The sequence below is a fragment of the Periophthalmus magnuspinnatus genome, chromosome 24 (genome assembly GCF_009829125.3).
Source record: "Periophthalmus magnuspinnatus isolate fPerMag1 chromosome 24, fPerMag1.2.pri, whole genome shotgun sequence".
NCBI lineage: Eukaryota > Metazoa > Chordata > Actinopteri > Gobiiformes > Gobiidae > Periophthalmus > Periophthalmus magnuspinnatus.
Window position 1 is genome coordinate 3,070,661 of NC_047149.1, and position 13,982 is coordinate 3,084,642.

The window sequence follows — 13,982 nt, forward strand, 5'->3', positions numbered from 1 at the left end:
AAAACTGTGGTGTCCAATGGGAGCTGACGTCACAACAAAGCGCCACACGGTGTCGCCGCCCCCTATGGATAGCTGCACATCACACTAGTGACTGCGTGTACGTCACAGTGGCCGTGTACGTCACAGTGGCCGTGTATGTCACAGTAGCCGTGTACCGGTGGAGGTTAAACGGGGGTAGATTGGCAAAATGGCGTCTTGAAAATAGTCGATTAAAGATTACTAAAGCATGAATCACTCCAAATACAACTTCAGATGCTCAATGAGAAGAAACGACTAGAACATGGATAAAGATCTGAACAGAGCAAGTCTGGTTTACTGTAACACATAACATATTTAAATCACGTGTTCCTTTTACTGTTTTGAAAATTCGAAATTCACCCAAAACAGTGTATAAACATCGTTAACAGAAAGCTCCAACACATCGATTCTACATAAAACCCAGCCTGGTAAATCCAGACTGAACTGTGTTTCTGTGTTTTATACAGAAGGACATCAGTCTGGACCTCACTCCCTCCGTCACACCTCCAGCCAGAGACAAACACGGCCGTCCAGTCAGATGAGGTCATTTCAGTGACACGTGAATTGGAGGAGCTCATTGGTCACTATTATTTTGGACAAAATCACTCAATCTCTCTCTCCTCTGATGAACAGTTTAGTTCTCTTATTGATTCTACGTAAATTCTCCATGTTTTTAGTCCTGTCACATTGTTGTCCCTTCTTTTTCCTCATGAGCAGCCATATTTGTTTTGATAAGGATGGACCATGCGTGTCCCTGATTGGGTAAACCACCTGTCAATCACAGTCATCTGACCTCTGGGAGATTCAGCAGTGACCAAATATACCCCCTCTTCAACTCAGAGTCAATTTTACTGACATGAATTCTTGCGTTTTTTGTATGTTTACAATCCGTTGTGTTGGACTTTGACTGAAGCATTTGTGATAGGGCCAAAACTGACCAATCACAGAGCAGCAGTGTGGTTTAGGCAGAGCCAACGGTGAACAAACCAAAGCAAACATGGCGGTGTAGACAGAAGTACTTAAGTCGATTTTAGCGCAAATATGGACTATTTAGTCTGTGCCAAACGTGCAGAGGGAAAGATCTGTTTTTGTCTCACTGGATTTAACAAGAGTCGTTCCAGACTCATGTGTAGAACTCAGAGATATATCAGTCTGGAGAGGACCAGGACACATTTTTGCAGAACATTCTGAATCTAAACATTTGGAAATAGAACCCTCACCTGGTGTCTCTGCTCTCTGCAGCTCCACGGCCAGATCCTGCACCTCCTCCTCTTCTTCCTCCTCTCGCTCCTCACTGACGCCCCCCTCTTCAGATGGAACCACCGGTTCCAAATCCTCATCTATCACCTCCACCTCAGCGCCCCCTGGAGGAGCAGAGGTGGAGGTGACACTTGGAGATGCAGTGATGACAGGTTGCTCCTCAAACTCCAAAAGCCCAAAGTCTATGGAGGGTCTCAGGTCCGACGCAGGAGCAGAGGAGGCGGCGACCTCTGGAGGTGGAGATGGTTTGGTCAGATGTTCCTCCTGAAGCTGGATGGTGTGGCTCTCCTCGGGTGGAGATGTTGGAGTCTGATGTTTGTCCTGAGGGTGGGTGGGTTGGATCTCCTTGGGTGGAGATGGTTTGATCAGATCGGTCTCCTCAGGTGGAGATGATGGAGTGAGATGTTTGTCCTGTGGGGTTGTTGTAAACGTCTCTGTAGATAAATGTTTCTCCTCTGGTTCTTCAAGAACAACGCTGGTGGCAGACTCAGGTGCAGCTGCAGACAGACAAATTATTATAAGTCTGGACAAGAGAGAGGAGAAGTTTGAAAAGGCAAAAGTTGAAAGGCTCAAAATATCCTCCCCTTTAAACTTTAGATGTGATTTATTAGAGATGAGCCGATCAAACGGAGGTACGTGCTGAGATGAGTTTTATTAAAGACAACCATCCTCTCTCCATCTGCTCGCTCTACCCTTTCTGTCCTCACTCTCCCTCTCTATTTCTATACCCCTTTCTTTCCCTCTGTGTTTCTTCATCACTCTCTCTCTCTCTCTCTCTCTCCTCTTTCTTCATCCCTCCCTCTCTCTTGATACATCTCTCTTTTCTCTCCTTTCCCCCTCTTTTCAAATCATCCTCATCTACTCTCTGCCTCTCTTTTGCTTCTCCCTCTCTTTCTTCACTCTCTTTCTTCACCCCCCTCTCTCACTCTTTTCACTACTCCCTCTCTCTTCAAACACCTCCTCTCTTTCCTCTGTCTCTCCTCAGCTTGCTCTGCTCTTTTCTCCAGGCTCTTTTACCTTTCTTTCCTCCTTTATCTTTTTCACCCCTCTCTCTTCTTTTCCTTTCTCTTTCTCTGTCTCCTCACACACATTCTCTTTCTACCCCTCCTTTCTCTCCTCTCACACCTCTCTCTCTCTCTGTCTTTTTCTTAAACACATGTCAGACTTACAACCCCAATTCCAATGAAGTTGGGATGCTGTGTAAAACAAAAACAAAAAACAGAATACAATGATTAGCAAATCCTTTTCAACCTATATTGAACTGAACAAACTACAAAGACGTGATATTTAATGTTCAAACTGATAAACTTTATTGTTTTTATGCAAATATTCACTCATTTTCAATTTGATGTCTGCAACATGTTCTAATAAAGTAGAGACAGGGGCAACAAAAGAATGGGAAAGTTGAGGAATGCTTAAAATCCACCTGTTTGGAACATTCCACATTGAAAAGATTAACTGGAAACAGGTGAATCAGGTCATGATTGGGTATAAAAGGAGCATCTCTGAAGGGCTCAGCCATTCACAAGAAAGGATGGAGCGAGGGTCCCCACTTTGTGAACAGCACCGTGAGCAAATAGTCCAACAGTCTAAGAACAACATTTCTCAATGTGCAAATGCAAGGAATTTAACGATTTCATCATCTACGGTTCATAATATCATCAAAAGATTCAGAGAATCTGGAGAAATCTCTGCACGTAAGCGGCAACACCGAAAACCAACACTGACTGTCTGTGACCTTCGACCCTTCAGGTGTTACTGTATTAAAAACAGACATGAATGTGTAAAGGATATTCCCACATGGGCTCAGGAACACTTCAGGAAACCATTGTCAGTTAACACAGTTCATCTCTACATCACCAAGTGCAAGTTAAAACTGTACCAGGCAAAGCCAAAGCCAAATATCAACAACACCCAGAAACACCACCAGCTTTTCTGGGCCCGGGCTCACCTGAGATGGACTGACCAAAGTGGAAAAGTGTGCTGTGGCCTGACGAGTCCACATTTCAAATTGTTTTTGGAAATCATGGATGTCGTGTCCTGTGGGCCCAACAGGAAAAGGACCAGGCGGATTGTTATCAGCACAAAGTTCAAAAGCCTCTGTGATGGTCTGGGGGTGTGTTAGTGCCTCTGTGATGGTCTGGGGGTGTGTTAGTGCCTCTGTGATGGTCTGGGGGTGTGTTAGTGGCCGTGGGGAACTTGCACATCTGTGAAGGCTCCATTAATGTGAAAGGTACATACAGGTTTAGGAGCTACATATGCTGCCATCCAAGCAAGTCTTTTTCAGGGACGTCTCTGCTTCTTCTGCACGTGTTACAACAGCATGGCTTCGTAGTACAAGAGTGCAGGTACTAGACTGTCCTGCCTTCAGTCCAGACCTGTCTCCCACTGAAAATGTGTGGCACATTATGAAGCGCAAAATACGACAATGGAGACCCCGGACTGTTGAGCAACTGAAGTTGTACATTCAGCAAGAATGGGAAAGGATTCCTCCTGCAAAGCTTCAACAATTAGTGTCCTCAGTTCCCAAACACTTATTGAATGTTGCTAAAAGGAAAGGTGATGTAACACAGTGGTAAACATGCCCCTGTCCCAGCTTTATTGGAACGTGTTGCAGACATCAAATTGGAAATGAGTGAATATTTGCATAAAAACAATAAAGTTTATCAGTTTGAACATTAAATATCATGTCTTTGTAGTTTATTCAGTTCAATATAGGTTCAAAAGGATTTGCTAATCATTGTATGTTGTATTTTTACACAGCATCCCAACTGCATTGAAATTGGGGTTGTAGTTATCACTGGTTTAATCACTCCTTCTCGCCTCCACTCTCTCTCTTTCTCTCTGCCACCTAACCTTGACTTTATGTTGTTTTTTTTAACCAAAACACGGCTCAACAAAAGCACAGGTAATGCAATTCTAGTGGAATCAACTCCACCCAAATTTAAATCTGAAACACAAGCAAACAAAAAGGGTGGAGGTGTGTGCGCGCGTTTTTTAGAGATAATTTTATTACTCACAAGTTGTCTTTTGGGGTGTTTTCATTTTTTAAGTGTTTCTTTTAAAATCGAGCTAAGACAGTCCCCCTCCATACTCTACTTATTCATATACAAACCTCCCCAGCACTGTCTGAGTTTTATTGATGATTTTACTGCGATGCTTTCAGTCATATGCACAGACTTTGATGGTTTAGTCATTACAGGTGATTTTAATGTACATGTGGATAATGTGTTTGACAGAAACGCTAAAGAGCTCAGTTCTGTCCTTGAAACCTTTGGTCTGACTCAGCATGTCAGCGAGCCCACCCACAACAGAGGACACACTCTGGACCTGCTCATTACAAAAGGAGTAAATATTTCAAATGTCAATCTGGTGGATGTTGCTCTGTCTGATAATTCCTGTGTCTTTTTTGACCTGTCTGTTATTCCCAAACCAGCTGCTGGTCCTGCAGTTGTTCGAAGTAAACACATAAATGAAAATACAGGTGCACTGTTCATGGAAATGATTCACTTTGAAAATGCCTCATGTCCTAGTGTTGATGATTTGTTGAACTCTGTGACTTTGAGTGTTTTGAATGTTCTGGACACCATTGCCCTGATGAAGATTAAAATGGTTAAAGATAAGCAGAAAGCGCCATGGAGGAATGATGACTCAGTCGTGTTACCCACTAGATTTCTAAAATCTGTGCTCAACAGTTTTCTGTCACCACTTGCCTGTCTAGTTAATATGTCACTTCAATTTGGAACATTCCCAAGAGCTTTGAAAAATGCATCAAGCCTCTCCTAAAGAAGAGCAGTCTCGATGCCACAATACTGAACAATTACAGACCAATCTCAAATCTGCTGTTTTTAGGCAAAGTCCTTGAAAATGTTGTGTCCCAACAGCTCATTAACTTTCTCCAAATGAACAACTCCTTTGATATTTTCCAATCAGGTTTTAGACCCCACCACAGCACTGAGACTGCTCTTATCAAGGTGACAAATGACAGCCGCCTGAACACTGATGCAGGCAAAGTCTCAGTCTTGATCCTGTTAGATCTGAGTGCTGCCTTTGACACTGTGGATCATGGGATTCTCTTACAGAGACTAGAGGACTGGGTGGGCATCTCTGGTACTGCACTAAACTGGTTCAAGTCCTACCCAGAAAACAGGGAGTACTTTGTAAAAATTGGAAAATATGTCTCAGATAAAATGTCCCTAACCAGTGGGGTGCCCTAGGGGTCAGTCCTGGGACCCTGTTGTTCAATCTTTACATGCTGCCGTTAGGCCAGTTAATACGCAGCAATAATGGGTTCTACCACAACTCTGCAGATGACACTCAGATCTATGTCTCACTGCAGCAGGTGAATATGGACCAGTGGATTCACTCTGCCACTGCATCCAACAGATCAGTGTGTGGATGTGAAACAACTTTCTCCAGCTAAACTCAGACAAGAAGTCATAGTCTTTGGCCACAGAAACATAAAGTGTCAGCAGTCACCTCCAGTCTTTTTCTCTAAAACCTTCAGATCAGGCTAGAAATGTAGGGGTAATAATGGACTCTTTTTACCATCAAAAAACATTGCATAAATTAAAGGTACCAGACTTAGAGAGACTTATCCATGCATTTATCTCCAGTAGGTTAGACTGTTTTAATGACCTGCTCACTGGGCCTTAAGACAGCTGCAGTACATTCAGAACACTGCTGCTGCTGGGGTCCTTGAACTAGATAGTACGAGCACATAAGTCCTGTGCTCAGGCTCTGCACTGAATCCTGTGACTTTAAAGCAGCTCTGCTTGTGAACAAGTCTCTCCATGGACCAGCACCAAAGAACATCTCCCACATGTTAGAGCCACATGAAACATCTCACACTCTGAGGACTTCATGGACAGGCCTCCTGCTGGTGATCTCCTGATTAAACATGGAGAATCAGTGTTTCAGTTTTATGCAGCTAAAACCTGGAACAGTCTTCCTGAAGATGTGAGACAGGCCTGTACTTTGACAATGTTTAAATCCAGGCTCCAAACAGTTCTGTTGAGTTGTGCTTTCTTGACTTTAAAAAACACTCTAAAAGGATAACGAAAACACTAAAGTATAATTTGGCCACTTTGAAAAGCATCAGAAATTCACTCTCGACTGAAGCAGCCAAAAGCTTCCTCAATGCCATGATACACTCACACCTCTCCTACTGTATAACCAGCTGGTCCCAAACAAAACTACTCTCAAACCACTAGAGTCCATCTACAAGCATGCTCTGAAAATACTTGGGAAAAAAACACAACGATATCATCATTGTAACATACTTGTTAAATACAATATGCTAAACTTTGATAATTTTGTTTCACTTGCTTATGTCCAATTGACCTTCAAGATTCTTCACAACCTCCACCACTTAAAGAATTCATCCAGTGGTCGACAGATACGGCTGTAAGGGCAACCCGAGGTACCATGAGAGGACAGTGTAATATCCCTAAATGTAAAACCGTCTTTGCCCAGTCCTCTTTCTCATACAGGGCTGTTAAACAATGGAATAAGCTCCATCAGAGATACTGAGCTTAAACAGCCTCACAGCCTTCACCACGAAGGTGAAAGCACGGTTATTAGAATACCAAACATGTGTGCACATTTAGCTAAAAAGAATGAATCGTTGATTATAAGATGTGAATGAAAGTATACATATGATTGTGTTACTAGCTGTGCTCTGCCAACTACTAGACACGGAACGGTGAGTATGAATAAGATTATATGGGTATGGATGTTAATTGGATTAAGTTGCTACATGGACATGTTTGCATTTTAAATCGTATTGTGGATATGTAAATTTTAATGTTGTACAGGTATGCATTTTAAATTGTATTGGGTATGTGTGTGTGTATGTGTGTATGTATATGTAAATTTTAATGTTGACCCCTCCCCCTAAGGACTACTATTAAATTAGCTATTAAATTAGCTATTAAACTAGAATCTGGCACAAGCATCTCTGCCCTTGCACTTAATGTAATTGTACATTGTCCTAAAATGAAAATGCATATGACTAAAAGGTTTTTCTCTTTTAATGTTGATTTTAGGTTTACTCATGATTATTTATGTTTTCATTTGTTGTATTGTGATTTTAATGTCTTTCTTATTCTGTAAAGTATTTTGAATTACTTTGTGCCAGTTGTGCCATAGAAATAAACTTGCCTTGCCTACTTCATAGTGACATTATGCTGAGGGTGTACTGCATGCATATATGTGGTAGAATGTTCAGCAGTTTCCATGGTAGCACAATGCACACATTAGCATACACAATCTGAAGTTTTAAGAAAGACCCGAACTGTATGTAAAGAGCACATTTTCATTTTCATGTGATCAATCTGAGCTTTCATGATCCTGTTTAGGAGTTTGAGTGACTCACTGAAGAACTGTTGGCTAATGCCGATGCTAGCTAGCTTGTGACAGTATTGTTATTTGCGAGGGACTTGTTTAACAGCCCACCTGTCGTAGTTGACCATAAAGTCAGTTATTTATGGTTAGATAGTGTTAAAATAAAATTCAGATTAAAGTCTGACAAAGCTTCAGACAAAGCAGTGCCTACAGTTAACATCTCACCCCCCAGGGAAAGGCATCCAGGAAGGTTTCATTGCAAAAGAAAACATAATTTTCATTTTACATATGATCCTAAAAGTGTAAGTCATCCCGATACTCCATCCATCCTTTTTCTTCCTTTTATCCAGGGCCACGGGGGCAGCAGTCTAAGCAGGGACTCCCAGACTTCCCTCACCCCAGACACTTCCTCCAACTCCTCCGGTGGGACCCCGAGGCATTCCCAGGCTAGCCCAGAGACACAGTCCCTCCAGCATGTCCTGGGCCTCCTCCCAGTGGAACATGCCCGGAACACCTCCCCATCGAGGAGTCCAGGGATCATCCTGAACAGACGCCCGAGCCACCTCACTTTAAAATTTTAGTTGTTTCCATAAAAAAATTTCAAACTTGATTTCAATACTATGGAATAGACTTGATACTCAATACTAACTCCAATACCACGATGATAATTAAAAACACTCTTTCTTTAGGCAATAGAATGTGATTTTTCTTTTTTATTCCCATGTGTCCTTGTATGTGTGTAATCCTCAGTGTGCAGTAGGTTCATAGTGGTCCATGTGTGTATACTAGTCTATGTGTCTTATACTTGTGACACATACAGAGACACATCATTATAAACATATTCAGGAAAGGTTCATTTCTGTCCTGTCCTCACCTGTTGTCTCCATCTGGCTCTCATGTGTTCCTTCTCTCTTCTCATCCACTGTGGCTCTCTCCATCTCCTCTTGTTTCTCCTCCTCAACTTCCTCTCTCGCCTCTCTCTCCTCCTCCTCTTTATCTTCCTCCATGGGTATAATCACCACATTCTTCTCTCCTTCTCCCTCCCCCTCCTCAGACTCCTCCAAGACCTCCACACCTCCTCCTCTGAAAACATTCCCGCCACGTCCATCCAAAGGTCGCAGGACTTTAATCGACTCGGACAGTGGTTCTGTGGTTTCCTCTTCTATTTCCTGTTCCTGTTCCACTTCTTGTCCAGGTTTCCTTCCTTCTTCATTTGTTGGTAAAACCGTGGTTACTTGCTGGTTTATTTGGACTACACTTTCCTCCTCGTATTTAGGTTCTTCTTCCTCTGGTGGTAAATGAACTTCTGACTGAGTTTGGACTACAACCTCTGGTGTTGGATGGACTATAAACATGTCCTCCTCTGGCTCTGGGACTACACTTTCCTCTCCATCATATTTAGGCTCCTCCTCTTCTGGCAGTAAAGGAACTACATCTTCTCCTTCTGTGAATTCTGCTGCTTGTGGATTCTCAGTTTGGGCTACATTTTCCACCTCTCCTGATGTCGGAGGGAACACAAACGCGTCCTCCACCGTGGATTCTGGCTCTGCTTTTGTTTCAGAAATGTCCTCTAAAACTACGTCCTCTTCTGATTGGACTACAACCTCTTCTTCATCTGATTTTGTCTCAGTTATTTCCTCTACTTCCACTTCCTGTTTTGGCTCTGAAATGTCATCCACTTCCTGTTTTGGTCGTATTGCAATTTCCAACTCGGGCTTTTGAACTACAGCATCTTCTTTTACTGTCTCAGACCTCTCTTGTTCCTCTTTTGGATTGACTACACCCGATGATGTTTTGACTACAATTTCCACTTCCCCTTTTGCTTCCTGTTCTATTTGCTCTTCAGTTTCCTCATGTAACTTGACTTCCAGCTCCTCTTCAGAATCCTCTGAATCCTCTTCTCGAACTATGACAGTTCCATCTCCTCTTTCAAGTTCAGTTTTAATTTTGGTTAAATCTTCAATATCTGGTTTTATAATTTCCTCTAAAACTTCTGAATGAGTTATTGGTGATTCTAAACTGTCTGTCTCTGGAATGATGGCTTTTGGTCTTGTTACTTCCATCAAATTCTCTCCAGTTCCAATCAGTTCTTTTTGATCTTCTAAATTCTCAGATTCTTTTGTTGTTTCAACCCAAATTTCCTCTTTTGTCCCTTCTTCAACTGATTCTTCATCCAAACCTGGCAGCACAATTTCACTTTCCTCCAAAATTTCACCAAATTCTGGCTTTATTTCTTCAGAATTGTCTCCAGATTTGCTCTGTTCTGAACTTTTTACCTCGTCAGGAATTGCGTTTTCTTGCTCATCTATAAGTGCCGGGGTTGGCGGTTGCCCTGTGATTTCCGAAAGTATCGTTGTCTCAAATATGATCTCTTTTTCTTTAGTTTCTGGAGTTGCAATGATTTGTTTTAAAGTTGGCGTTACTTTGATTATTTCTGGACTGGAGTCCTCAACTTTTTCGGGAAGTTCATTTGGTATCGTTGTGACAAAACTGGGTTCCGTGGTTGTTGTTCGGCTCCTCACGAGTTCTGCAGTCTCTCCAGTGTCTGTGACGCTCTCTACCATGTGCGTGATGATCAGAACCTTCTCCTCAGACTCCTCTTTTGAGCTTTGCGTTCGCGGATTGTCACTCCAGACTCCCGTACTTGTAGTTTCCAGCTCGGACACAGCGGTGGGATCTAAAAGGCTAACCAAAGCGTTCTCCTTCTCCATGGGCGTCAGAGGAATCCCAACTCTGGGCTTCTCTGAGTCCAGATCTTCAGGTAGAACTTCAAACTCGTTGTGGGAGTCGGGTTCACTCGGCTGTAGAGAGACATGAGAGAAAGAAGGACATGTTTACAGGTGACATTTTGAGGACATTTGACCATTCAAAATACAGACATTCTCTCTCTCTCTGTCCATTACTAAGACTCTCTTGGCACCATAGATTTTATATATCTCTGTTCATATTAACCTGCTCTACATCATTCTGGTGTTTTTATATCACTATTTTGTCCCTAAATCAAGATATGAGCATTAATAACAAACCAATCAGGCTACTTCCCAGAGGTCGCTCTCACTGCCGCTAACAACAGGTTTGCTTGACAGCACACGGGAAGGGACTTTACCTTCAATGGACTTGCTCCTGGTTGACTTTTGGTTGCTATGATACTTGTGGTCAGAATTCCAATTATGGTGCTGGGCTCCAGATTAGCCATTACAACTGCTAGCTTCGATGAGCTTCATTTGGCGCCGAATGCTGTGGGTGACATCACACTCTTCTTCTTGGCACCGATGCTCTTGGAGTTAGGTAAAATCAAACGCTTGCTCACAGAAGTCTCCATATTAAAGTCTAGAAGATGTTTATTTCATGATGTTTGCGTCCTGTATCTGCTCTCCTCACAGTCACATGTAAAAGGGAGATTCAGATGTTCACCAGAACCACACAAGGTTTACAACCTCAACACTTAAAACAAGGCTCTGACCCTCTGGATTATTCATAATTGGCTCTGGTGTTCTGAATTCATCCCAGACTGACAGGTGATTTTTTTTAAAATTTGTACCAAAATGACTGCATGAGCTCAGAGTAGAGCCGCTGCTCCTACACGTTGAGAGGAACCAGCTGAGGTGGCTCGGGCATCTGCTCAGGATGCCTCCTGGACGCCTCCCTAGGGAGGTGTTCTGGGCATGTCCCACCGGGAGGAGGCCCCGGGGAAGACCCAGGACACGCTGGAGGGACTATGTCTCTCGGCTGGCCTGGGAACGCCTTGGGGTCCCACCGGAGGAGCTGGAGGACGTGTCCGGGGTGAGGGAAGTCTGGGAGTCCCTGCTTAGACTGCTGCCCCCGCGACCCGGCCCCGGATAAGCGGAAGAAAAAATGGATGGATGGATGACTGCATGATGCTTCCAAATCTTAAAAGTATCACCAATTAAGAAAATAAAACTGGAGAAAGAAGCACATATTGCCACGGGAATGCAATTTTGGATGAGGGTGCAGTTTTGTTTCAAGGAATGCAGATTTTGATAAATAATAAAGCTTGCCCTCTACACGTGGAGATAATGTCACTGGTAGAACGGTCAGATCCATGGACCCATAGGTTGTCGATGTAACTTCCTGAGCCTAATACATCCATGTCCTGGATGTTCACCAGTGCAATCTGCTGTACAACATCACAAGAAGCGCCTGACGTCTTTACGCACATCTGTGTCCAGCCCATAAAGACGAGCGACTCACTGTAACTTCATCCGTTTGACTCACAGCAATACTGTCCTGCTCAGATGAAGCTGAGTAGCGTCCTGGGGTTTAGTCCCTTGACGTTTCTCACCGTGCAAACAAGGACAGCAAGTCCTGATGCATTAGTTTTAAACAAACACAACCTGTACAACATGTCCAGGCTGTAACTCCAGCAAAGTCTAAACTTTTAGGGATCCACATTGCTGGTTCTTCATTTTAATCCAGTCTAGGGTTCTTCTTTTCTCTGTTCTTTTGCCAAAAATCCTCCACAAAATAGAAAAAAGCGATTATCGCTGCTGTTACTCTGTCAGTGCTCAGTTCTCACAGGTTTTAGCACATATGAGAGCGGCATCACATTCAGGTTTAGTTTACCCACAGTTTAACCTCCAGGCAAACAGTTTAATGCAGAAACAATTCAATAAAGTAAAAATGTATTTAAATACAAACTGTGAACTTTTAGGAATAGCTCTAGGTTTGCTCAGGGCAGATCCAACAAACAACAGGTCTTCTTGCAGCTCCCTGACCCTTCAGCAGGGGGTTGCATCCCTAGTTCCCGGGGTTATGGACGTATGTGTGTGCGTCACAGCGCTCGTGTACGTCACAGCGCTCGTGTATGTCACAGTGGGCAGTGGGTGTGTACGTCACAGTGGGCGTGTACATCACAGTGGGCGTGTACGTCACAGTGGGCGTGTACGTCACAGTGGGCGTGTACGTCACAGTGGGCGTGTACATCACAGTGGGTGTGTACTGGTGGAGTTGTCTTGAAAATAGTCGAGTAAAGATTATTCAAACATAAATCACTCCAAATACAACTTCAGAGGCTCAATGAGAAGAAACGACTAGAACATGGATAAAGATCTGAAAAGTCCAGTTTGCAGAACAGATCTGATTTAAACATCAGACCTTTCTTTAAACCACATCTGTACAGTATTTCAGGCACATGGTTAAACGCAGACTCACTCCTGTTTTTATGCTAACAATGAGTCTCATTTCACTAATGTCTTTGTCTTTTCTCATTTGAAATCCTGCAGCGTGCAGAGGACAAACACTACGACCTGCTGTTCCCTCAGAGCAGCCCAGAAAAACAAATGATACAAAATAAAAGGAGAAATGTGAGATGATGATGAGTGTCTCACCTGAGGCAGAGGAGCAGAGGAGGAGGAGGAGGTCGGAGGCGAGAGGGAAGAAGCTGAGGACGAGACAAAAACAAAACATGTCACTTTTATTATTTTGCCTGTAATGTTGCTGTATGGCATTAAAGCTAACGTGCAATACATTACAGATGTATTAATTGCTCAAAAATACCTTGGGAAGCATGCATTATTACTGTGAATGGGCTTGCCTCTCCACAGATCTGGCCTGTAACTTAGCATGGTGGTATTTTGTTGTTCATCTATATCAGACATCCTGTACAAAGAAGTGTTCCTGAGTTCCAGGTATAGCGGCTAATCTGCGCAGTTTTAGTACAAACTAGGTACATTTGCAGCTTTCTGGTCAAACCTGTCTAAATCCACATGTGTGTGCTGCCTCCAGTGGCCTCTGCTATTTCAAGCACTACATGACATCACACACTACTGCCCTGATTACAGCCAGGTGTTTATGATTACAAACAGCTGACTGCAGGGGCGGAGTCTGAAGAGTGGATACCTGTTAAAACAATCACATGGTTGAATAACCCTTTATTATTAGTCTGTCTACATTTCCAAAGCTCACAATGCTCTGCTCCCCCTTGTGATGTCATGAAGTGGTAGTGTTCAAGTTAACAGCTCCTTTTACCTTTAGTTCAGTAGAGATTGACAATTCCAGAGCTGAAATTATTTATGATTCTACTGAAGGTGTATGGAGTCTAAAAACACAGTGGAGCACTTCCTGTATTACCACATGATGACATCACAAGGTGGAACAGTGATTTCTGTTTGAGAGACGAACTCAGTCTAAATATGCAGGAAACAACATTAGGACAGAGATCTTTAAATATGGGCCCTTTAACAAGCTTCTATATGGGTTATTTCCTCCGTTGCCTTGGTGTTTCCTGACTTGTCTAAAACGACACAGAAAAGTCGTTTGTCTCCTAATGTTTATCGAGGTCGACCTTGAAAAAGAAACATTTGTGAAGAAATCAAAGCTGCTCCAAAACCAAGGACAGA

General features: G+C 43.0%; 1 protein-coding gene across 1 annotated transcript in view; it reads right to left on the minus strand.

The window, feature by feature from the left end:
* LOC129457411 (interphotoreceptor matrix proteoglycan 2-like) overlaps positions 1-13,982 on the minus strand; it is a 37,480-nt gene that overhangs the window by 15,819 nt on the left and 7,679 nt on the right. The window contains exons 9-12 of the mRNA XM_055232383.1: positions 12,972-13,024; positions 10,290-10,424; positions 8,699-10,220; positions 1,239-1,775 (exon numbers count right to left, since the gene is read on the minus strand). Of these exons, the coding sequence (XP_055088358.1) occupies positions 1,239-1,775; positions 8,699-10,220; positions 10,290-10,424; positions 12,972-13,024 (2,247 nt within the window). The remainder of the gene's footprint in view (positions 1-1,238; positions 1,776-8,698; positions 10,221-10,289; positions 10,425-12,971; positions 13,025-13,982) is intronic.